The sequence below is a fragment of the Lytechinus variegatus genome, chromosome 2 (assembly GCF_018143015.1).
Source record: "Lytechinus variegatus isolate NC3 chromosome 2, Lvar_3.0, whole genome shotgun sequence".
Taxonomy (NCBI): Eukaryota; Metazoa; Echinodermata; class Echinoidea; order Temnopleuroida; family Toxopneustidae; genus Lytechinus; species Lytechinus variegatus.
The window spans coordinates 2433009-2456587 of record NC_054741.1 but is presented as its reverse complement, the minus strand read 5'-3'; the positions used below and the strand labels follow the sequence as shown (position 1 = coordinate 2456587).

General features: G+C 35.8%; 2 protein-coding genes across 2 annotated transcripts in view; both read left to right on the top strand.

The window, feature by feature from the left end:
* Nucleotides 1-11431, top strand: LOC121407056 (pectin acetylesterase 8-like). The gene is made up of 6 exons (XM_041597971.1): nucleotides 1-197; nucleotides 4669-5179; nucleotides 5777-6004; nucleotides 6455-6598; nucleotides 8887-9060; nucleotides 9843-11431. The coding sequence occupies exons 2-6, from the start codon at nucleotides 4693-4695 to the stop codon at nucleotides 10496-10498; spliced, it is 1689 nt and encodes a 562-aa protein (XP_041453905.1). The 5' UTR covers nucleotides 1-197; nucleotides 4669-4692; the 3' UTR covers nucleotides 10499-11431.
* A 6618-nt stretch (nucleotides 11432-18049) lies between these two features.
* Nucleotides 18050-23579, top strand: part of LOC121407055 — a 29976-nt gene continuing 24446 nt past the window's right edge. The window contains exon 1 of the mRNA XM_041597970.1: nucleotides 18050-18517. The gene's annotated coding sequence lies outside the window, so the exon portion shown is untranslated. The remainder of the gene's footprint in view (nucleotides 18518-23579) is intronic.

Below are 23579 nucleotides of genomic sequence, written 5' to 3'. Positions count from 1 at the left end.
CGTGTCACATGTTCGTTCACAGCTGTGCGTCCATACGGGAAATATCAATACCAAGTATTTCAGTTTCTCATTCTCTGATCGTGGGCTATGCACGTTAAGAAAGTGGCGCCATGCAATGTGTACGTTAATCAGGGATTTCATACTAATCGTCTGCCTGTTTTGCTGATGCCCACTTCGACGTCTCCATTCTATTAAAAGTGAGTATTTTGTATGTCTTTATTCGTGTAAATGGTTTACTATTGTCTTGTAGCTTATTTTTCCCATGTTAGTAAATCAAGGTTGTTCATTTTAGCTTTTACTTCCATGTAGACATTTTTTCCTGTTATCATTTTGTATTATAGTAATAAGCAGAAGCAAATAATAACATGTATAGGCATTTCCGATGATCAAAATAATCTCTTCCTATAACTTCACCGAATTATGAACATTTTTTTTAGGACTATATGAAGTCGCCTAGAATTGACATGATGTACATGTGCTGGGAAACCGTTTCATGAAAGGACTTGTCGGACGTTTTTATCCTACAGAGTCTTTTTTTGTCCGACAGTTACCTTAGTAACAGAGCTTCCCACCCAATCAAAATCAAGAAAATTTGTCAGATCCTACAAATACTGCCCGACAAAAATGTTGACCGTCGAAACGCTTCCCAGGTCTGAAAAGGTTAAAATGGTTGAAACACTTTATTCTCAAACATGTTGGCCTATATCCATAAGTTTGGAGGGGGTGGGGAGGTTTTGTAAGTTGCATATAATCTATTTATCAATTTCCTTGTTCGAATGTTTCAGGAGAAACATTATTAATGTTTGGGGTGCATTGAAATAAAACATTTTCATTAATTTAGCTTCATTTGGCTTTCCATAGCTGATATTTGCTTTTCTCTTGATTGGCAAATACAAATCTCAGTCTTTAAACAAAACAATTCCATGGCTAGACCAAAATTTTCGAAGAGCAAACATCTGTTGTGATGCTTACACGTGTAAATTCGATCTATGAATTTATACATCTACTTGTAGGGTGTATTATTCAAAAGATTATCTAAAAAAATAATCAAATAATAATTGCTTCGTGGGACATGAATAAAAAAAACTATAGAGATTAATAGGAAAGAAAGACAGACAAGCCAATAGCAACGGAGACATTTTATTTTCACATATTTAAAAAGAGCATTAGAAAAGATACATTGCCGAAATTTATAAAACATGGGGGCATTCGTTGTAACATACTTCATCAAATAGTATAGAGTGTGTTGTCTCATGATTTTTAGTTTAGGTGATAAATAAATAGTAATACAGTGTATGTTCTTACATGATATACCATCATAATTTAGTTATACGTAAATTTTGATACTTTTGATCACCTATAGTGTTATGTTCTACACATGAAATAGTTATTAGATTGACATAATGTATAATTATATAATATATTTCATACAAAAGAAGTAATTTAAATGGATTAACTTCTTATCTGAGAAGTTCGTGCCTTGAGGCGGATTTTTAAAGCTTATACATATATAGTATTCTATTAAATTTAATAATGTTTTATATTTTGTATATGCACATAAGACGGGGAAAAATATAATTATTATTGAAATTAAAATTCATGATCGTCTTTAGAAACAGAAAGAGGTATTAAAATTACATGTATATAACATAATTACACAAGTGGTATAAGTCAAGATATATACAATTTTTCCATGAGTGAGCATAAAATATTTTAAAGCGCAAATTGCCATACATTATCAATATCCGAAGTGGTCCCCTAACAAAACAACATTGTATTATGACTATTCATATAGCTCAAATAAATTCAGTGCAGCTTTAAATCAACAATTAGAATATCCCCCTTTAAAAATCCGTTCTTCCAATGAAAACCTTTGATTTGCCACTCAATCTGCGTTGTATATTACCATCAGCTTCCATAAGTGTTTTCGTATAATAAGCGGGTAGGGCAGTACAGGCATATCACAATAGAAATTTAAAATGAAATCTTGACGTCATACTGATGACTTTTTTAAGACAACCAAAATATGCCTAACGATTATAATAATGATGATTAATAGGCCTATTCAAAGTTAGTGTCAATCGATGACGATAGTAGCATAATAATGGTAGCAGTAGTAGTGGTAGTAGTAGTAGTAGTAGTAGTAGTATTAGTAGTAGTAGTAATAGTAGTAGTAGTAGTATAGTATGGTAGTAGTAGTAGTAGTAGTAGTAGTATAGTAGTAGTAGCAGTAGTAGTAGTATTGTACAGTAGTAGTAGTATAGTATAGTATAGCAGTATTATTATTAGTAGTAGTAGTAGTAGTAGTAGTAGTAGTAGTAGTAGTAGTAGTTACTAGTAGTAGTAGTAGTAGTAGTAGTAGTAGTAGTAGTAGTAGTAGTAGTAGTAGTAGTAGTAGTAGTATAGTAGTAGTAGTAGTAGTAGTAGTAGTAGTAGTAGTAGTAGTAGTAGTAGTAGTAGTAGTAGTATAGTATAGTATAGCAGTATTATTATTATTAGTAGTAGTAGTAGTAGTAGTTACTAGTAGTAGTAGTAGTAGTAGTAGTAGTAGTAGTAGTAGTAGTAGTAGTAGTAGTAGTAGTAGAAGTAGTAGTAGTAGTAGTAGTAGTAGTAGTAGTAGTAGTAGTAGTAGTAGTAGTAGTAGTAGTAGTAGTAGTAGTAGTAGTAGTAGTAGTAGTAGTAGTAGTAGTAGTATAGTAGTGATGATATTATTAATAACTCAGAATAATATTGATATCAATAATAGAGAAAAAATGATGATTATGATACTAGGCATAACTACTTATACCAACACAACCACTACACTACTATTGCTTCTATTATTATTGATAATAAAGATTATGATGATAATAATTTCCACGTGATGACAAAAATGATCAATTCCTGTAATTAATCTGTAATAAGACAAAACAAAAACTTGTTGTTTTAATACTTTCTATCAGACGAAATTCAAATTGCGTGGTAATCATTATTCGTGTTGAAAAAATGGCTTTACCGAGGATGTGTAGAAGATAAGTCAATTAATAATGTTATTTTAGGATCGAATTATCATGCAAATGAGGCCTTAATAATATATACGTCCGTTAATTACCATCATACCATCCACGTGTTATGCTAGGGAAGTCCATTGTGTGTGTATAAAGAGAGCGTGTGTAAATTATCTCTGGTGTGGATTTCAGTTTTAATAATATGCATCATTCGTTCCATATGGCGTGTGGTATTATCCTTTGAGGTGATTGGGAAAAATGCCCTTTTTCAAACAGTTGCAGGCATAACAGGGCATCACATCTGATATCCGACAACTGTTTACATGTGAGTATGTTTGGGGAAATAACATTAGCTGCTTTATTTGTATTATGTATGGGAGCCATGGAAGAAGGGTCTATGGCCCCAAGTATTGTTTTCCTACAAAATCGCGCTGCAGCAATGACAAGAATAATTATGAATAGGCCTGCTAATCTAATTTTTCAGAATTAATTAAAGCCCTAACTGTTATTTTTTTCTTCAGATGATGCCATGTATTTACAATTTCAGTACTATCGAGCCACTATCATTTCAGATGGCATAAGTGTATGGATAATAGTTACTTCACAGAGTATTATTAAGTCTGTAGAAACTTGAAATGATAATTTGTTAACTTATAACAATGCCATAATATTGAAATTTTTATTCTAAACCTGTCCGGGTTTTGTCAAGAGTGCTCATAAGTTTTGTCATTCTTGAGAATATTTTTAAGGAAAAATGGCCCTGTTGCTATGTACACTCCCTGACTGTGGCTAAGGTTATGTAAAACATATAGTTTAGACTCCTGAGTATCGATCCATGTTTCGGATGGCAATAGGGGGTTATGACAATAATGTCGGATCCAACATTATCGGCGCGCTCTGCGCGCCAAATTACACGACAGAACTTTTCAAGAGAACCACACGGAAAATTACAATTTTATATGTTTAATACTTTTTAATGATACTCTGAATATTTCATAGGGGTACTATAGCTGCTTGGTCAGTATATACGGCTACCCACAGTAGGCCATTTAAAATTCCTCCTTCCCCCAGAAGCCCCCCAAAACTTTAGTCTAGAACCGCTCCTGACACGAATGAATAGTTAAAGATGAAATTGGTATTACCATTGGGATATATATAACTGAACAGTGTAATTAATGAAAGACTTCTGTGGTAGCACATATCATTCTAAGACTGGAAAATCATCTTGCAATTTCGGTTTTTTATTTTACACCGTCCTGCATTCTTTTGATTTGATTTTCATGGTTTCATCGCTGCACTATAATTCTGTAGCATAACGGCCACGAAGTTTATTATTTCCCTACACTAGTGTGTAAGAAGTTGTGTCGTCATGAATTTCTTGCATATTTTTGGCATCATCATATGGGTATTTTTGCATGAAAGTACATACGAACGTTATTTTTTACATTGCTGTGAAACAGTGTGAAAACATTTCGTTCATTGCGTGAAAATGATCCAAATGAACACATAACATTCACTATGTGAGATTGGAGTATTTTGAATAGGGAACACTTATTTGTTTCTTTGAGTTCCTCTTTTATATAGTTTTGTACAACACTAAACAAAAAGTTTAGGACTCAGAAGGATCAGGTCTCATTCTCCTTAAACACAATCGTCTTCAAAATTGTTTAATGCTGTATAGAGTCCTCACTGACTGGCAGATCAGATGTCATCGATGATGGATTACGAATACCATGACTATGAAGACGAGTATACGCCCCTCGACGGCAGCGGTGATCGACGAAAGGCGTTCAAGAAGAAGAAACTATCGTCGTCGTCAAAGAAAACCCCCCGTCTCCCTCCGCCGTCGGAGACCACCTACCGGGGAAAGAACTACGGACCGAACTCGTACAAGGAGCGGGGATGTTGCGCTTGTCTCTGTCGCTGTTTCTCTTGCTGGACCCTGGTAATTATTTTAGCCATGCTATGGACGACGTGGTTGACCCTTTGGTTGACGACCACGTACTTGCTGGGACCGTCTGCGCCCTCGTCGTCGACACCTGGAGCTGGTGGTGGTGGAGATGGTAGTGATGGTGGAGGACTTGGAGGGACAGATGGAGTAGCTGAAATGGTGAAGGTTCCCAACGAGATAGCGAGTAAGACGGGAGCGTTCTGCCTAGATGGAAGTCCACCAGCCTATTACATCCGCAGGGGTAAATTTCTTTACAGTATTTCTGATAACGAATGGTAGTATATGAAATAGAGGATTATTCTGACTGATGAAGGTGTGCGTGCAAGGAACTCGCTCCCCTGGAAGTAAGAATCACTCTTTGTACAAAACTGGTATATTTATAAAATCTAAAGAAACATTTCATTAGAGCCCCTTCTATTGTCAAACTCTTCTTCTTCATCTCCTTCTTTTTTTCTTTTTTCTTTTTCTTCTTCTTCTTCTCCTTCTTCTCCTTCTTCTTATACTTTTGTCTGTTTTGTTACAGTCCACCGCTGAAATACACGTACCTGAAATCTTCACAAATTCTGTGTGCAAACTTTTATTCCTACGAATCTATTATCTTTGGTTGATTTCGTATCTCCCAGCCTTATACTGAACTTCACTTAACATGCTCTCAAGTACAAATAGCATCATTATCACCGTTCGGTCATGTACACACTCAGGATTGTTGTTGGTTAAGGGAAATTCCCATTCTCTTTTTATTGCAATTTTCTTTTAAGCATTAGTTGGTAACTTCATAATAGTTGACCAACCAATTTTTTTTTCTGAGAGTGTATTGCTGGGTATTTCCTTCATGCAGGTGAGCATTCCGGTGCCGATGCTTGGATACTCTATCTCCCTGATGGTCAATGGTGTTACAACGCCACCAACTGCTACCAGCGTAGCCTTACCCCTCTCGGATCGTCTTCCAATATACCAGAGGTAATCCCAACCCCCGGATTGCTGTCTTCCGACCCCCAGGTTAATCCCGATTTCTACAACTGGAACATAGTCCAGTTCCATTACTGCGACGGTGCCTCTTTTTCAAGTAAGCTTTGTTTGTTACTGTAACTTTGATTTGTATTTGAAATCAAATAAAGAACATGAAGAAAGAAAGAAAGAAAAAAGGAAAACATGCATTAGACAGTAGATGAATAATTTATGCTTTTCAAATCTGACGAGACCTCCATTATATTTTGCCCACTTGCACTTCCAAACTGTTGCTAATTCACCATTTAAAAAAATACGGAAAGTTCCAACATGCATAAGATTAGTTTTACTGGCCTACTGACAGAATCATAAAGAAACTGTACTGTTTTTTAAAATGCCTTTATCTAAATTGTTATTTTCCTGAATACATTATTTTTAAATTTATTTCTTATCTACGAGAAAAAAAAATGTAGTGCTACCTTTTAAGTCACTGCGGTTCATTTTGATGATTGTGTATCCAAGCGTGACTTTTAGTTATTTTTTATTTTTATTTTCTCTTCGCTTTCAGGTAATTCCCCGAACGAGTTGAGTATTTCAGATGACAGTGTCATCTACCAAAGAGGATCAGCTGTCTTGGAATCTATCATCAATACCCTCCTAAATAAGACTTCTTTTGGTGAAGCAAAGAGGATAATCTTCTCTGGAACCGGATGTAAGTGTCCACCCCCCCTTCCTTCACCATTCCACAAAATGCACCCCAGTTTCCACTCTCTGCACCCCGTCTGTCTGCCTTTATGTCTGTCCCTTTCTCCTCCCCTCTCTTCATCACCATCAATGAGTGTCCTTCATCCACCGCCCCCCCCCCAGCGCGGATCCAGGAGGGGGCCGAGCCGGCCCCGCCCCCCCTATTTTTGACAACCTGCAGAAAAAAGTGTATTCTTTAACTTGATAGAAACTATGAAAAACAGAAAGAAAAGTAAGAAAGAGGTATCATACCCATGATGTGTAATTTACAGCCTCGTAACGGCCGGCCCGAACCCGAAAGGAAACAAGAAAAAGGTGAGGGGAAGAATTGGAAAATAGACTTTATATAACAATTTTCGCTCGCGCTTCGCGCTCGCATTGCCTGTGTAATGAATCCCATTCAAGAGGGTTAAATGACACTAATATATATCCAATATATATATACAATATATCCAGTTCTGATATCAATTTGCACACAATGTTTCCAGCTCGCACATCAAGCTTTCATTATTTTGTTTGATTTACATAAATTGTTAATGTATATCAAAATGTTCAGCTCGCGCTGCGCGCTTGCATTGTTTGATGTGTGAGATACCTATCCTCTTTGGAAATTCTTACCAAAATTTTTCAAATGCTCCTTTATCATGTCAGTATATCAAAAAATTAAGCTCATGCTTCGCGCTCGCATTTAATTGTTTGAGACACACAGGTTGTTTATTTAAATAAAAACGCGCTTAGACTTTCCATTTTTCAGGTCGGAAGATCAGAAATTTTGAGCTCGCGCTTCGCACTCTCATTATTTATTTGGTGATACTTGTATCTTCTTCATTAATCACTAAAAACAGTCCTAATTGAGTCACTTTTCACGTTACTGTGATAAAATTTCGGCTCGCGCTTCGCGCTCGCATTCTTTAGTTGGATACTTATCTTTGTGCATGATTATAAAAACTGCTCTGAATCTTCAGTTCTAAAGACATAAAATATCAAAGATTTTTAGCTCGCGCTTCGCGCTCGCATTATATATTAAGATCACGTGAGATTTACCTTATATTGTTGATAGCAATAAAAACTAACATATACTTAAAACTTCAGTCTTTAGTTAGGACTACCCCCTGAAAAAACCAACCAAAAAAAAAGCCAGATTGTAGCGGCCAATCGAGAAAAATGTTGATCAAAATATTTTTCGGCCCCCCCTATTGGCGAAAGCTGGATCCGTCCCTGCCCCCCCCCCCTCTACCCACTCTCTCCAATCCCCTCCCTCTTCATTTCTCTTTAGCCTCCACAATCTCCTATCCCAATCATCTTACCGATAAAGTACTTCAATTTATTTTCCTCATAATACTTCCATATCTACATACGATGGAAGCGTCTACGACGACTTTTTGCGTGCGTAACCCCTATGGCTATGCAATATTGGGCTAATCTCATCCCCTCTCTTTATCACCTTGCCTGTGAGTCTCTTATCTGCCCCCCTCTCTCTCTCTCACTCTCTATTCCACTACTTCTCCCTCCTCCATTCTGTTTCGTCCCATTTTCCTACAGTATTTTACCGATAGAGTTTATATTTCAAGTATTTTTTTTGTTTTCATAATACATTCACATCTAATCACCTATAGCAGTACTTAATCTGCTCTTGAAAAAATAAGTATATCTCGGTTTTAAATGAAAACTGTTCCTTTTATTTTAGTTTGAAGAATCGACCCTTGAAAGTAATGTGAGGGCGGACAATTTCTAGAAACAAGTAAAGTAATCTTGAAACGCGCACCAGAGAGAAGAAAAAAATCAGATTTATGGAAAGAGCCTCTTAAAATTATGCTAGTTTGTAAAAAAATATATACTAGATCCATTTTCAGCCTCGGGTAAACTTTTCCTACGGAAGTTCTTGCCAATGTCCGTTCACTTGTTTTTCTGTATAAGTTAAACTTGGGGCTAATCCGAATAATATTAATAATGATGCTAAATTCACAGTAAACAAATTGTGCTTGTAAGCATGAAAACCTTATTGCATTGTTCAGGTCCCTGGAGTTTGAGACCAGCTGGAGAGTGTTTCATTAAAGAAGTTGTCCGAAGTTTTATTCGACAGTTATACCTTAGTAACAGTGCTTATCAGCCAAGGTAAGTTGTCAGATCTGACAACTTGTCGGGCAAACATGTTGATGAAATAAACCCAGATGTGCTCTTACAATCTAACAAAATTCACTATCACATCTCCATCTAGATTTAACCATCCTCCAATGTTATTAACCCCCTTTTCAGCTGGTGGTCTCGGTGTGTTATACCAGGCGGACCGGGTAAAGTCCCTGTTACCATCTACGGCTACCTACCACGCCCTGGCCGACTCCGCCTTTTACACCGACAGTGTCAACAGGTCAGCATACGTGCATATCAGGATACAGTTTCAAAGACTCTTTAATCTACACCACATGTTAGGTGGGTTTTACTACTGTTGTTGTTGCTGTTGCTGCTGTTGTTATGTTAAGTTGTTTTGCTCTTAATGGATCTAGGAATGGGGCTAATGTTTCTTGCCCTTTCCCCTTCACTGAAGTCAGGATCGGTAATGAAAGGTCCAAGTTCAGTTGGGACAATCTCTTTTTGTAGATAATGAGAGTAAAAGGAGGAGTTGATAACAAGGACGAGGACTATAGAGAGGGGTGAGAGAGATAAGGAAGATTTGGGTATGGGGAGAGAGGGGGCTGGGGTGTTTGTTTTCGTTTAACACCTATAATTTTACTTGAACAAAAGTGAAAGAGTGTTATCTGGAAACTCATGTTATGTGAAAGATGCTATGTAAAAGCTTATCATGTGTATTTTGTTGTTTGAATTGGAAATACCGGGCCCTGTAAGAATATGTAATTGAATGGAGCTGTAATTCTTTCTATAAATTGGAAATACCCCAGCCACTAAAGAGTAACAATAAAGGATGGGATATCCAGGGCTCGTATACCATGTATGCAGTATCCTGATTTACGATCAATACTTTACTAGATGCATTTAAGTGTTAAAAATGCCTCATTAAGAAACGTGAAAACACTCCCGATAAAGAGGAAACTCTTTTTTTTTAATTTCCAAGAATCAGTCGATGTGCATTTGAAGGTTGCTACATACATTTGCAAAATTGGGGTTAGAATAATAGTTCAGTACAATTTAAAAATGTATACTTACATTAAGAATTGACTAGTTGATAAGTACAAGATATTCGTTCTCTTTTTCAGAGAGTCTCGATTCAGATTGCACGCAGTCAAAGGTATTGGCTGAACCTGGCAGTGGGTGGAAGTGCATGTTTCCAGAATATGCCACCAAGTACATCCAGACACCCCTCTTCATAGCCAACTCCAAGTATGATCCCTGGTCTATCTGGAATATCCTTAGCATGAGGTGCTACCCCCTGGACTGCCCAGAACTTTCCCCGCTGATGGAGCGCTTCGGCGCCGACGTCTCCTCTAAGATCCAAGCAGCGGGGATGCCTGACGCGGACGGTTTCTTCGTTACGTCATGCTACACGGGTGATCTGATTGGCCAAGGCTGGGATCAGGTGGCTCTTGAGGGGACTGACGTCATGGTTCGGGATGCCTTTTCTACGTGGTACCTGAGACGCACCAGTGAGGAAGGAGGGGAACAGAAGAGATCGGGAGACCGCGAGCGTACCGTAAACAGCACCGTATCGACGCCGGCGAACGTCGCCGATTCTGAAGAGGGTCTTAACGTCACCGTGACGGTACCGCCGACCTTACCGAAAGATTACAGGTTCATTGATTGCGCCAGTAGTATGATGTGTAATTCACAGTGTAATTGGAGTCGGGATATTTTCAAGTTAGTAGCAGACCGGCTTCAAGCTATGGATGATTTTTACATCCCAGTCAATCATTAAACATCCTAGGCCTATATTACAAAATTTAAAGAATCTAGCATGGTCTTCCAATCGCCAAATTAAAAATAACATAAAATAAATGAGCTATGAGAAATGGCTTTACATGGTATAGTTGAATATTTCATTTATTAGGTTCATGGAACTCGTTGGTTTGATATACGATACTAAAGATCCTGCATAGGATAATATAGCTGAAATCAGGGAAATGGTGGTGAGCATGCCTTCGTGTTTGGCATATACCACGTAAATGAGGGATATAGTTGTACTTTTAAAAATGTATGATAATGGATCATCAAAACTTAAACCTACGATGCATGTGTCTGCTCGATTTCCGTATTTCAAAGATAAAATATACAGCAAAGATAACCACAATAGTTTCATAATCTCGTGTAATCATGATTTTGTATTCGACCAAGAAATGCAAGAAAGATTTACGCAACTTTTATATATAAATATATAATAGATGCATGAAGTCTTCCAGTAAAAGCAAATGATAATGTCAATTTGATCATACTTGATGTTAGTTGAAATATAGGGATACATATTATTTGTCTCCAATTTTATCGAAAAGCGGCTTAAAATAATGAGGGATTGAGAGTTTTGAAAAGAATTAATTAAGGCATTATGACTTCTGGTTTCATCAGCTACACCCGTATCCCATAAGCTAATGGTAATATGGGAACGTTTCATAAACATTTTGTTCGACAAGCATTTTGATTGGCTGAGAAGCACTGTTACCATGGCAACTGTCGGATAAAACGTCCGACAAAGTCCTTTCATGAAACGTTGCCGTGATAGGATTTGGTGAAATCAAAATAGTCAAAGTAGACTCTAAAAAATTAAAAACAAAGAATTTTCAAAAATGTTTTGCCAATATGGCATATCAGTATTCAATGTCATGTAGATCAAAATAATCTTGACCAACAAAAATGATATTGGGATTCAAATAAGACATGCATTGAGTTTGATAATCTGTTAATCAATGTTTTATTGTACTCCCAATAGGTATTCAAAGTAGTTTTTAAAAGTCTGTCTGCTTTTTGTATTACCGTTGAAGCCGTTGTAAGGAAACAATAATATACAAGTCCTTCAAAGGGAAATTGTATTAAAAATAATTTCATTTCATATTTTGAGCTATAAGTTGTCGCCTTTCTGCAGTGTGTGTATACGGTATGACATTGTAATTTTATATGGTATAATTATGTTTGTATAAATTGAAAAGGTGGATGTCGTAGATAGGTTTTTGTAACTGTTTTACTTAAAATATCTAAAATGATCGGGAAATGTGCAAATAGGAATGATGGTGGATTTCTTAAATAGATATTTCTTTAAAGGTATTGTTTAACTTTGTGAGCAGCCGATTTAAAAAATTCTCAAACCTAGATGAAACATGTGTACAAGTGCATGTATTAGAAGTAATAAACCCTGGAAACAACCATTATTGAGAATGAAAAGCTAAAACTACAAGGCAAACCCCGATTTTGTAAATAGGCGTCTTATAGACGCCTAAATAGTACACATAAGTGTATGGGATGAAATTAAGACGGTGTTTCTGGTCACTTTATATTTCAATTTTTGAAGCACTTAATAATTATTTTCGAACGCAATTTTTTCTGGGCTTCATTTTTGTAACATATCACAGACACAGGTGACAAGTGTGACCTTCTAGCTCAGATTTTTAAAAAGTCAAACCAATGTTAACCAATCACTTTAAGATTAGAGTTGTGACATAAACTTGATATAGAGTTTTGTTTTACTTAATTTTGTGAAAATGTTCTAAAAATCTAATGGGGAGATGATATTCCTAAGTTTACGTTGTCAGAATGTAAATATGAATTTTATACATTTCCTATCGAGTTTCCCCCCTGGCCCTGCATACCAAGAGGTCTTGCACTGTAAAAGCTGCGGTGTTAAACTGACGCCAATCCGTTTTTATAGAGGACCACACCCTAAGGTGTTAAAATTACACCCTAAAGATTAAACATAACATCAAAGAGCGTAAATGTAGCAACAAAAGGTGTTGTAATAACACCTATAGGTGTAAAACTAACACCACTAATTTAACACCGGTGTAAAATAACTGATGTGGTCCTCTATGTACGCCGGTTAACACCACAGTTTTTGCTGTGTGCATACGTGAATATCCGAGGCACTTTACACAAAACTTAGATTGTATAAAATGTGTATAGGATTGAATGACGGATTGATAATAATCAATAAAATCTTAAAATCCGCTCTGTGTTTGATCATTACATATTTTTGCATTCCAAGTTCCAGAAGTTTCAAACTCATAAGAAATGATGATGTAAAGACCAAAGTAATGTGTCTTCCATTTATAATTGCATGCCTTTTAAAGTTAAAGAAATGACTGTCATAATAAACTCCTGATTGATATTTATTCGGGTTGTGTTTTTCTTTTCACTGCAGCTTCTTATATTGTATGCGTAAATATTATTTGGTTGAGCTTGTGCCAGTGCATGTTTTTATTAGAAATATGGTGCAATACAAATGTTGTGGATCATCATAACCGTATCAGATTTAAGGTTAAAAATACCACGTTTCACTTGTGAAAACAGCAAATCTTCTTGCTTGGTCGCTGCGCTCTCTCGCGCACAACAAAATACCGATTCACTGTAATGTCTTCTTCTGGACCGTGTTGGGGGTTCAGGGGTCCGTTGCAGAAAGAGTTGCGTTTAAACGCAAGTCAAAAAATCAATTGCAAGTCCCAAATGCGCGATGTTGCGCATGATTAGATTGACTGCAACTCTTTTTGCAACCGGCCACTGAATGCCTTTCAATGGTGAAAACATAAATACAAACGGCCTTTCACTTCCATATTTTTTACTGGTCCCTGTACATGGGTTCAAAGTAGGTCCACGATGGATTCAACATTTTTTGTTCCTCTTGAAACGATTAATGTTCTTGATTGGTCGCTATACAAATTTTACCTCTGCCATTTTTAATTCCGCCATTTATACCCCTCCCATTTTCACTTCTCCAATTTTTGATTCTGCCATTTATACCCCTCCCATTTTTGCCTCTGCCATTTTTACCTTTCCGATTTTTTCTTCTGCATTTTTAATTCTGCCATTTTACCTCTGCCATTTTTACATCAAACCGTATATCTTCACCCAAGTTCTTGACCAGTATAGATAAAACCAATCAAGTAAAATAATTATTTAATGATCTCAAAAATTATTGAAACCGTAACGAACCGTGCTGCATGCATATCAAGAATAATCAATGTGGAATCTGTATAGAAAATCACGTACGCGCCCTCAATGTCCATGTTTGGCTAACTTCCCGGAGCGTTTTGCACAAGTGAGCAAACTGGAAATGATCAAGTAAATCAATCGAGCAAGGCTATATCATTAACGAATCCGATAATAATCAGAATTCTATGACGGTGTTCAAGTTTGCGTTATTTTTTTAATAGCGCGATGCCTGTATGAATTTCGTGCGATGAAAAAAAGGCCCATAAGTGCACACGTTTACTTTTGTAATATGACTGTGCTGAATAACCTGAATAATAATAATAATATATATATAATATAGGGTATTTATATTGCGCACATATCCACCTTGTTAGGTGCTCAAGGCACTCCTATATTACCCAGCTAAGCTAGGCGTTCATAGCGCACACAGCTTCTTGAGGAATAACTTCCTACCTGTACCCATTTACCTCACTTGGGTTGAGTGCAACACATTGTGGATCAGTTTCTTGCTGAAGGAAATTACGCCATGGCTGGGATTCGAACCCACGACCCTCTGTTTCAAAGTCCGAAGACTGATCCACTGGGCCACAACGCTCCACATGAATCTCTCGCTTCAGAAGCGGATCAAGAATCTACCCAAAGTGCATGGAGAAAAACAAAACCCCCAAATAATCCCCGGAACAGGATGACGGGCACTTTCAATTCAATTCAATTTCAATTTCAATTTATTTTCTCATAAAAATCCATACAAAAACACAACATATACAAAGCATCGTATTAACAAAATAGAAAAACAACAACAAATAGAAATAAACATTGGATTGATGATGAGAGGGACAGCAAGAAAGGAACGAGCCTTGTGATTAGCTGACCCTATAACATAATAATCGAAGACTTTAATAACAAAGAAAAAAAAAAATCACTAAACTACAACATAAAAAGGGGGGGGGGGTTGCCTAATATGCCTAAATTAAATTTATACAAACAAACTTTATGAATAACTATTTAAAATAATTTGCCTTGATTTTGACTTAAAAACATTTAATGAAACTGATTGCCTGATATCTACAGAAACAGAATTCCATAGTTGTGGTCCTTGAAATAAAATTGAGTTTTTAAAAGATGAGAGTCTTGGCTTAGGTAGATGAAAATCCTTTGCATTTCTTGTGTTGTATCCATGGAAATCACTATTGAACTTAAAAAATGTTTTGATATAATCTGGCAAGAGGTTATTGTTACATAAATACATAAATATAAGAATTTGAAATGCATGAATATCACAAAATTTTAATACATTCAATTCGACAAATAGAGGATTCGTATGGGCAAGATAAGGAGCATGAGACATAATTCTTATTGCACGTTTTTGTAAAATATATAATCTATTAATGTGAATGCTACTTGCACTTCCCCAGGCTAGAATACCATAATTGAGGTATGGATATATAATAGCATAATACATCAGTTTTAATATCTCATTGGGAAATGATCTTAATCTATACATAATCCCTATATTTTTGGCAAGCTTATTGCACAGATTATCAATATGATTTTTCCATGTAAATTTATTATCTATTGTTATTCCTAAAAATTTTACTGACGATACACACTTAATATCTGTATTGCACATTCTAATTGAAAGACTATCTGGTAAACATAAATTACTAAATATCATATAATTGGTTTTGGCAAGATTAATTATCATTCTGTTTGCATAAAACCACTCAGATATTAATTCAAGTTCAGAATTGAATAAATTGTGTAAAACATGATAGTTTGTGTGAGATAAAAACAGACTAGTGTCGTCAGCAAACATAATACAATGTAACAAGTTGGATACTTTACTAAGATCATTAATGAAGAGGAGAAACAACAGCGGTCCTAAAATAGAACCTTGAGGAACCCCACATGAGATAATCTGAAGATGTGATTTGCATTTGGATATTTCAACATATTGTTTTCTGTTAGATAGATAACTTTTAAATAATTTAAGTACATTACCTCTAATGCCATACAATTCGAGTTTTTTCAATAAAATAGCGTGATCAACTGTATCGAAAGCCTTTTTCAAATCTAAAAACATTGCTATCAAATATTTCTTATCATCAAGTGCGTTGGTAACAGTATGGACAAAATCAATAAGAGCCGAAGATGTTGAATGACCAGCACGAAAACCGTATTGATGGAGAGATAATATATTGCACTTGTTAATAAAATCAAATAATCTATTATATATACACTTTTCTAAAATCTTAGAAAAAATTGGCAAGACTGATATGGGTCTGTAATTTGAAACGTTTTCACTTGGACCATTTTTATATACAGGAACAACACGAGCAATCTTTAATTCATCGGGAAATATACCGAGATCTAAACATTGATTGAATATTGCACAAAGGGGTTGACATAAAATATGTATTGATTTTTTTATAACCTTGATACTTATATCATCATACCCAGGACTGCAATCACTTTTTATGTTTGACACAATATCAATTATCTCAGTACAAGTGATTGGTTTGAAAAAACAAGTCCTTGGATTTCTATCCAAATATCTACAAAAATTCAAATTTAAATTATTACCCTGATCAACAGGAAAATTCATTTTAGTTACAATATTGATAAAATATTCATTGAATACATTACAAATATCAGAGGTATCATATAATACTTGATTATTACATTTCAAAAAATCAATATTGCACTTTTTATTTGCACGACCCATTGCACAATTAACAGTATTCCAAGTTTTTTTCATATTTCCTTTGGAATTTGCAAAACTTTCCAAGAAATAATGTTTTTTAGCTTCTTTAATCATATTACTGACTTTATTTCTACATTTTCTGTACACTTCTTTTCGATATGGTGATGGATTTTTTGGATAAAGTCGATATAAACGACATTTTTTCTTTGACAACTTTCGAATATCAAAATTAATCCATGGTTTATTCTTTTTAGGTCTTTTCTTCAAATATTCCAAGGGGAAACATGAATTATATACATTTAAAAACTTACCTAAAAATTGCACGTAATTTGCATTTGGATTATTATTGTGGCAAGACCAATTGACCATTAGAAGAGATCTTAAAAAACACTTAATACTATTGTCATTGATTATTCGAAGCGGTTTATCCAAATTTTGCTGTGTGTTGATGTCGTTCCAGCTAATAGAGTATACAGGTAAATGATCACTGATGTCAGTTATTAGTATTCCCGATTCAACTTTGTCTGCATGTATATCATTGGTAATTATATTATCAAGTAAAGAGATTGTGTCATCCGTGATTCTGGTAGGATGGTCAATCAATGGATACATATGATGTGACAATAATAAATTAATGAAATTATCAACATATTGCACTTTACCGACATTTAATAAATTGATATTGTAATCGCCTAATAAATAAACTATTTTATTTTCATTATTTACAATACTTAAAACATTTGAGCATCTCTCAAAAAAATCATCAATTGACTGATCAGGGGGCCTATAGATTGAACCAACAATAATACCAGAATTATTATTGACGATTTCCACAAATACACTTTCGATACAACTATCATTGTGTTCTAAGCCCCCCCCCTCCCCCAGGCATGCCCCCCCCCCTCTCCCCCGGATTCGGGCCTGTCTCCCTTGTATTTTCTCGACTTTAGTTTAATGATTGACTTAAGGTAATTATGAACCAAATTACACGAAACGGAAAAGTGAACAAAAAATATTCCAAATGAGATGGTATAGTGGAAAACAGTTTAATTTTCTGTCGCACTATAAACAAATCAAAGTTCGCATGGCTCTTCCTATGAGTCCATGAAATTGACACTGTTTGAATTACTTTATTTTGACCATGAGACCTATTGCTCAAGCAAGTTGATCTGGACTTTTTCTTAACCAACTTTGGATTTTCGTCATCGCCCCCCCCCCAAAAAAAAAACAAATAACTAATAAAATCAAATAAAAATGAATAAAGACCATGTATCCGAAGAGTCATACAGAAAAAAGGGCTTTTCAAATATTTCCCCTTTTGCTTTTGTCCCTGCATAATACTTTGCGCAAGCATGATATGCCATGAGAGAGGAAATGTGTATATTGATCTGTTTATAGATCTAGCAACAATTTAATGTAATGTTGCGTAGTTCTAAAGATAATCATAAAGGGGAAACGTCCACTCCCATTTCTACCCCCCCCCCAAAAAAAAGAAAAAAAACAAGGGAGAAATGCACGCCCTTCCTACCTCCTATCGGCCCCCCCCCCCCCCTCGGAACAACATCTCAGTCATCTCTCTTGATCAGCTGGGCTCGGCTGGCTGGGCCGAGGATGGATGGGTACACTCCATTTCCACATTTGCGAGTGAACAGCTGCAGTGCATTTTGTCACTGGCAAGACGAAGCTCCTATTGCATGAATGTGTTTTCATATTGCCTCACAAGTTGATACCGTTTGCATCGAGCACAGCTTGCAAAAGTTCGGAAGAAACTATTTTGTTATTATATCTTTCTTTCTTGTGCGATGTGTGACTTCATAACATCCAGAGGAATATCAGGGGAATTGGTAATTAACTCGATAAAGGAAATATCAATGATTTGAGTGCTGCCAAGACATTTAACTTGTTACATCCTGACCCGTTATCCTGCCTGGTGTTTACGGGGCACGCTGCCCGCTGAGAGCGCTTGGTCTTCCCGCTGTACAGGTCAAGATCACCATTAATTCGAGTGCAGGCCAACAGTAGGATTAGCAGTGATCGGGGCAGGGATATTCATGGACAACAAAGTTTTGTTTTGTGCGTGGATTTCTGAAAAACTATATGGTAAGTTCTTATTTTCTTTTGTACCACTTAAATATTCCTCTCAGTTTAAGATTTTTAGCAGATATAATTTTAGGTGGACAGGTGGATTCAATTTATGAATAGTGAAGGATGTTTTGTTATTTTCCATTAAAATAAAGGAATGTGAATCTATTAGATTTTTTTCACCATATAATTAATCTATCAGAAGTTTGAAAACGTTAAGTTTTGGAGACAAGTCAAACTTCATTCATATTTCCCGGAAGAATAAAACATTTCATAATCGAAAGAAATTAATTTTGATTAATATATTGCAGAAACATAAAAACAAAGTTTTTGACACACAAAATCTACTGTCCATCCATTTATTAATCCATCATTTAGATCTAGATTTGGTGTTTATCTTTCGAACAGAATGTAAAGGGCACACATTATATTCAAAACAGTTGCTTTAAGTATTGTCATCTATTTATAGGCATGACACAAAATGTTTTTAAGAATCTTTAGCTTAGAATATTTACCTGACTTTTAAGAAAATAATTACCATTGCTTTCAACCAAAGGGAAATAACCCTCTGCTAAATGTTTTACTTACGTAGGAAATGGTTTAATCTAGGTCTATATCTCTTGATTATCAGAAATTCGAGTTGCCCTTTTCACGAATTCTATGTTCATTCTCTCTGGCCCTTTTTTATCTTCTTTTTTTAAACCTCTTTCTTTGCTTTCCATTTGTTTCTATTTTCATTCTATATCAATTTTCTACTTTCTCATTTGTTCTCTCTTTTACTTTCCCACTATGCATTTCATTCTGATTAGAAATTGTTACACAAACTATATCATAATGAAATTCTTATGGAGTGTCGGAAGAAATTTGCAATTGATCGCAAGTCAATTTCATGTCCAAACTCAATTAAATGGCTTACATTTTAATTGCAGTTTGCAATTAATTGATGGACTGCTTCTTGCAAGCATAAATTCACTTGCGTTAAGTTAAATTGTAAATGTTCACCTGAAATTTGAAGTTGATTGTAAATGTTTTCTTGCAACAAATGCACCCTAGTCGTATTCGATAGGAAATGTCCAGTCTATTGAAAATGAACATTTACCCACAAGAATTGTGGCATATACCAAGTCCCAGTAACAAGTGTAGAGATGAATTTGTAAACTTACGGTCGGTAAGGTTAAGTTGACCACTTAATTGTCTCATATCTATACGTATACTGGCTTATTGCCAGTTGGTCTAATGCCATCTCGTCTAACTACCAATTCGTCTCCTATCATTTGGCCTACCATCGTCCTCTATCCACATGGTATATAGTTGCCATTTCGTCCACTCATTATTTCGTCTAGTAACCAGTTGGCCAATAGCCATATAGTCCATAAACCATTTGGTCTAAATGGATAAGTGTTAATTGGACGAAATGAATGAAAAGAAAATGGATACTAGACCAACTAATAAATGGACGAAATGGTCATAGACGAACTGGTGATATATAGACGAAGTAATTATTGGACCAAATGCTTGTTGATGGACAGAATGTTATAGGACCAAATTCGAAATGTTGATGGACGGAATGGCATTAGACTAAATGAAAGTAAACCATGTAATGAGTGGACGAGTTGGCAAAAACGAATCGGCAGTTATAATATCTGGACATGCAATATAAACGATAAATGCCTGCATAGCCAGGCTAGAGCACGAGATATGTACTTGTACTTTGAGCTTGGTACATAAACTTCATCAACAGTATTGACCTTCCATACACACAGTATACATGTGGTCTCATTGATGGATGGTCTGGGGCCTGGTAAGCCCATTGCATGGACTAAACAGTAAACTGAACGGCCATGCCTGTACTTGAACTGGTAAAACATTCTTAAAATTCATATGCCTGCCTGTATCTTGCCTTTGGTAGCAGGTCTAGGGGTGTTTAAAGGAGCAGGTCAGACTCACAATTCCATCATCATGATCATCATGGGTCTAGAAATAGTGTGAAATTCACCTAGCAAAGTACTGGAGATGGTTGTGCATTATTTTGTCGAAACATATACATAATGGATGTCATCTTGCACTATTTAGTGAACAACCTTTTTAGGTGTATTCTGTGGATTAATCTAATGCAATGTTCCCATTATTTACCCTTCCCCCTTTTCGTTGTAATGTATTAGTTTCCTTATTATTCTTTCTTTTTTATTAATGTATGATTATCTTTGTACCGTCCTTTTTCAGTATCCCACATATTCTAGTTTTTCTTTCAATTTGATAAAGACTTGTTAGACAAACTATTTCAACCATTGGTTCATCTTTCAGACTATTTTAAAGGGAGATGATGGGGTGATCAGACTCCCTAGCCTGGCGAATCCAGGAATATAAGAATATCTTATTACATAATGTTTATTGCATAGTGTTCTTATATGAACATACATCCAGGCCTATGCACGTACTTTTTGGATCAATAATCCCAGTATTATTTCAATATGTTTTTTCCCAATACCATTGTCTTTCATATTATGAATAATGATGCTACACTGTAAAAACTGCGGTGTTAAAACTGACACCAATTGGTGTTAATAGAGGACCACATCCTGATGTGTTAGAATTACACCTTAGAGATTAAACACAACACCAAAGAGTGTAAATGTAAGAACCGAAGGTGTTGTAATAACACCTATAGGTGTAAAACTAACACCACCAATTTAACACCGGTGTAAAATAACTGGTGTGGTCCTCTATGTACACCGGTTAACACCACAGTTTTTGCTATGTAGTGACGTGTGTATATGTGGATTGGCAAAGGGGATGAAAGTAGTTATTTTAGTCGTTTAAGCTCACAGCTATATTGTTATTGAACATTAAATAAAGATATGCCTACAGATATTTGGGTCAATTAAAGATTCAAATTAGATTAGAGCCTGCCACCTAGATAATTTACTTCCAGTTGATAAAATGCCCTCTGCAACTAATAAATCTCTCCCACGGAGTATCCTTTCATTTGCTGAAATAACCTTCGTCTTTTGTCATTGCCATGCATTATTCATTATGGATCAAGGGGAACAAAATATAGCTAATGGATATTACCTAATTACACTGTAAACAATATTGGATAAAATTTTAACCAGCACGAGGGTAATTATGACTGTGTCCAACCAATGTTAGGGCAGTATTTTATCCAATGCGGGAAGCGCATGTCCAGTATATTAAGGTTAATAATAATAAGCAGCAATTACTTTAGAATGTGCAAAATGTTTATCACATTGGATAAATAAAAATTCCCAAATGAAATTTCCAATGTTGGTTAGAGACATAATTACCCTCATGGAGCATTTTTAACCAATATTTTAGAGTGTAGTTTGAGATTTTTATTAGGCGGACCATTTTGAGAAGAAAATCATATTCAAATTTGTTCTCAAATGAAATAAGTGTGTACAAAATAAGTAGAGTTATTCTTGGTTCGATCTGTTCACTGCAGTTACACTTAGGAGTTATACAAGTGCTTTGTATATAATTTAAGAGCCAATATTATGTTAAATTGATATTGAAATAATGATAATGAAGATTATTGTTTCTAGCGATCAATGACAAGTTCTATCAAGAAGGTCAAAATGAGAGAGGAGAATGGATATGTAGGAGGTAACTATTAACATATTAATTAAAGCTCAATGATTTCATGAAATCTTCAGGATTTAAACCTGCAAAAAGGCACTTTTTCCAGGAGTTTTGGTCAACTTCAAATGCTCTTAACACAGATAGCAGACCTTCTTCAGGGGCGGATCCAGCTTTCGCCAATAGGGGGGGGGGAAAAATATTTTGATCAACATTTTTTTGATTGGCCGCTACAATCTGGCTTTTTTTGTTGGTTTTTCAGGGGGTAGTCCTAACTAAAGACTGAAGTTTTAAGTATATGTTAGTATTTATTGCTATAAACAATATAAGGTATCTCATGTGGTCTTAATATATAATGCGAGCGCGAAGCGCGAGCTAAAAATCTTTGATATTTTATGTCCTTAGAACTGAAGATTCAGAGCAGTTTTTATAATCATGAACAAAGATAAGTATCCGACTAAACAATGCGAGCGCCGAAGCGCGAGCCGAAATTTTATGATATAGTAACGTGAAAAGTGACTCAATTAGGACTGTTTTTAGTGATTAATGAAGAGGATACAAGTATCACCAATTAAATAATGAGAGTGCGAAGCGCGAGTTCAAAATTTCTGATATTCCGACCTGAAAAAATGAACAGTCTAAGCGCGTTTTTATTTAAATAAACAAGCTGTGTGTCTCAAACAATTAAATGCGAGCACGAAGCATGAGCTTAATTTTTTGATATACTGACATGATAAAGGAGCATTTTGACAAATTTTGGTAAGAATTTCCAAAGAGCATAGGTTTCTCACAAATCAAACAATGCGAGCGCGCAGCGCGAGCTGAACATTTTGATACACATTAACAATTTGTGTAAATCAAACAAAATAATGAAAGCTTGATGTGCGAGCTAAAAAATTGTGTGCAAATTGATATCAGAACTGGATATATTGTATATATATTGGTTATATATTAGTGTCATTTAACCCTCTTGAATGGGATTCATTACACAGGCAATGCGAGCGCGAAGCGCGAGCGAAAATTTTTATATAAAGTCTATTTTCCAATTCTTCCCCTCACCTTTTTTGGGTATCCTTTCGGGGTCGGGCCGGTCGTTACGAGGCTGTAAATTACCCATCATGGGTAAAATACCTCTTTCTTACCTTTCTTTCTGTTTTTTGTAGTTTCTATCAAGGTAAAGAGTACACTTTTTTCTGCAGGTTGTCAAAAAATAGGGGGGCCGGGGCCGGCTCGGCCCCCTCCTGGATCCGCGCCTGTTCTTTGGTGAGATTTCACATTCGTAGTCGTAAAACATTTTGCAGTTCCTACTCCTAATCACTGGCGTATAGGTGGGGGGCTCGGGGGCCATGAACCTCCCCCCCCCCCCCCCGATGTTCCTCCCCGATGAAAATTAATTGAGAAAAGAAGGAGAAAATGAAAGGAAAATGTTGACCTATGATACATGGTCCTGAATATGTGTAAAATCATCACAAATTAGATTTTA